This window comes from Rhizomucor pusillus (genome assembly GCF_041956525.1).
Source record: "Rhizomucor pusillus strain CBS 183.67 unplaced genomic scaffold VTP01scaffold_1, whole genome shotgun sequence".
Lineage (NCBI taxonomy): Eukaryota > Fungi > Mucoromycota > Mucoromycetes > Mucorales > Lichtheimiaceae > Rhizomucor > Rhizomucor pusillus.
In genome coordinates, this window is record NW_027192143.1 from 669048 (window position 1) to 670027 (window position 980).

The following is a 980-nucleotide window of genomic DNA, read 5'->3' on the forward strand; positions in this document are numbered from 1 at the left end:
GTATCGTATATCCAGTATAAATTGGACAAGTTTGTGCCTGTAATGCTGCGAGCTATAAAAATCGGCATTGTGGTATGCTCATGATATTTTTTTAGGAAATATTGTCAAAAGGCGAGAGCTAAAGAAAATTAGCAATGATTATATCCACGAATGGATTGCTGGAGGTGAACTAGCAGACTTGGATGGATCTGCTGACGCACCATTGGAATTGATACTTGTCATACAAGAGCTCAAGGACTTTTTGCAGCCATTAGCACCCAGGCCATGGAGTACGCAGAGCATGTCCGCGACGCCTGGCGCATTTGTTCCTGTGCTCCGTGCGATATTAGAAGAGTACAAGCGAGAGCATGCAGCAGCCGAGAATACTATGAAACCCACACCTACATTGCCGAAATTGTTTGCTCTTACACCAGTGCCGACTCTCAAGCAGCGCTTTATAGCAGTAAACGGAAAGGCTTTAAGGGTATTGCTTAACGACAACAGCGAGTCAGATTCATATGAAGGCTATTGCTCGCTATTCCAAAAAGTCTTCGACATGGACAATTATAGATTTTTTAGGTATGGTTTCCGGATGGAATATACCATATCATTCATTAATGTACCCTTCTAGTGATGACAATAGCATCTTTACAAACCATATCAACACAGATGGTATGGCTGTGCATTTTCAATTTGCAAGAGCTAAAAGAAAACCATGCATTCAGCTGGACCTGGAAGATTTCTCGAGCCAAGAAGTGGACGAATATTTCCATGTATGCGCCATAGATCCAGGCTGGCGACATATTTTCACAGCAGCCTATGGATGTGATGAACAGGAACATGAAATACGTCGAGTTAGCCGATCAGAATACAGTAACATGATAGGTGCAAAGCAAAGAACAAAACGATTACAGAAACGGAAAAAATAACATGGTATTGAAGTCATCGAGTCACGTTTTCCTACTGCGAAGACAGCAAACATCCAACGCTATAATCGATAC

The 980-nt window shown here is 42.0% G+C and overlaps 1 protein-coding gene across 1 annotated transcript; it reads left to right on the top strand.

The window, feature by feature from the left end:
* Window positions 1-42: 42 nt before the first annotated feature.
* Window positions 43-908, top strand: VTP01DRAFT_293 (uncharacterized protein; the record flags this gene model as incomplete). The annotated part of the gene is made up of 3 exons (XM_069381444.1): window positions 43-72; window positions 125-558; window positions 611-908. The coding sequence occupies 3 exons, from the start codon at window positions 43-45 to the stop codon at window positions 906-908; spliced, it is 762 nt and encodes a 253-aa protein (XP_069244713.1).
* Window positions 909-980: the final 72 nt, after the last annotated feature.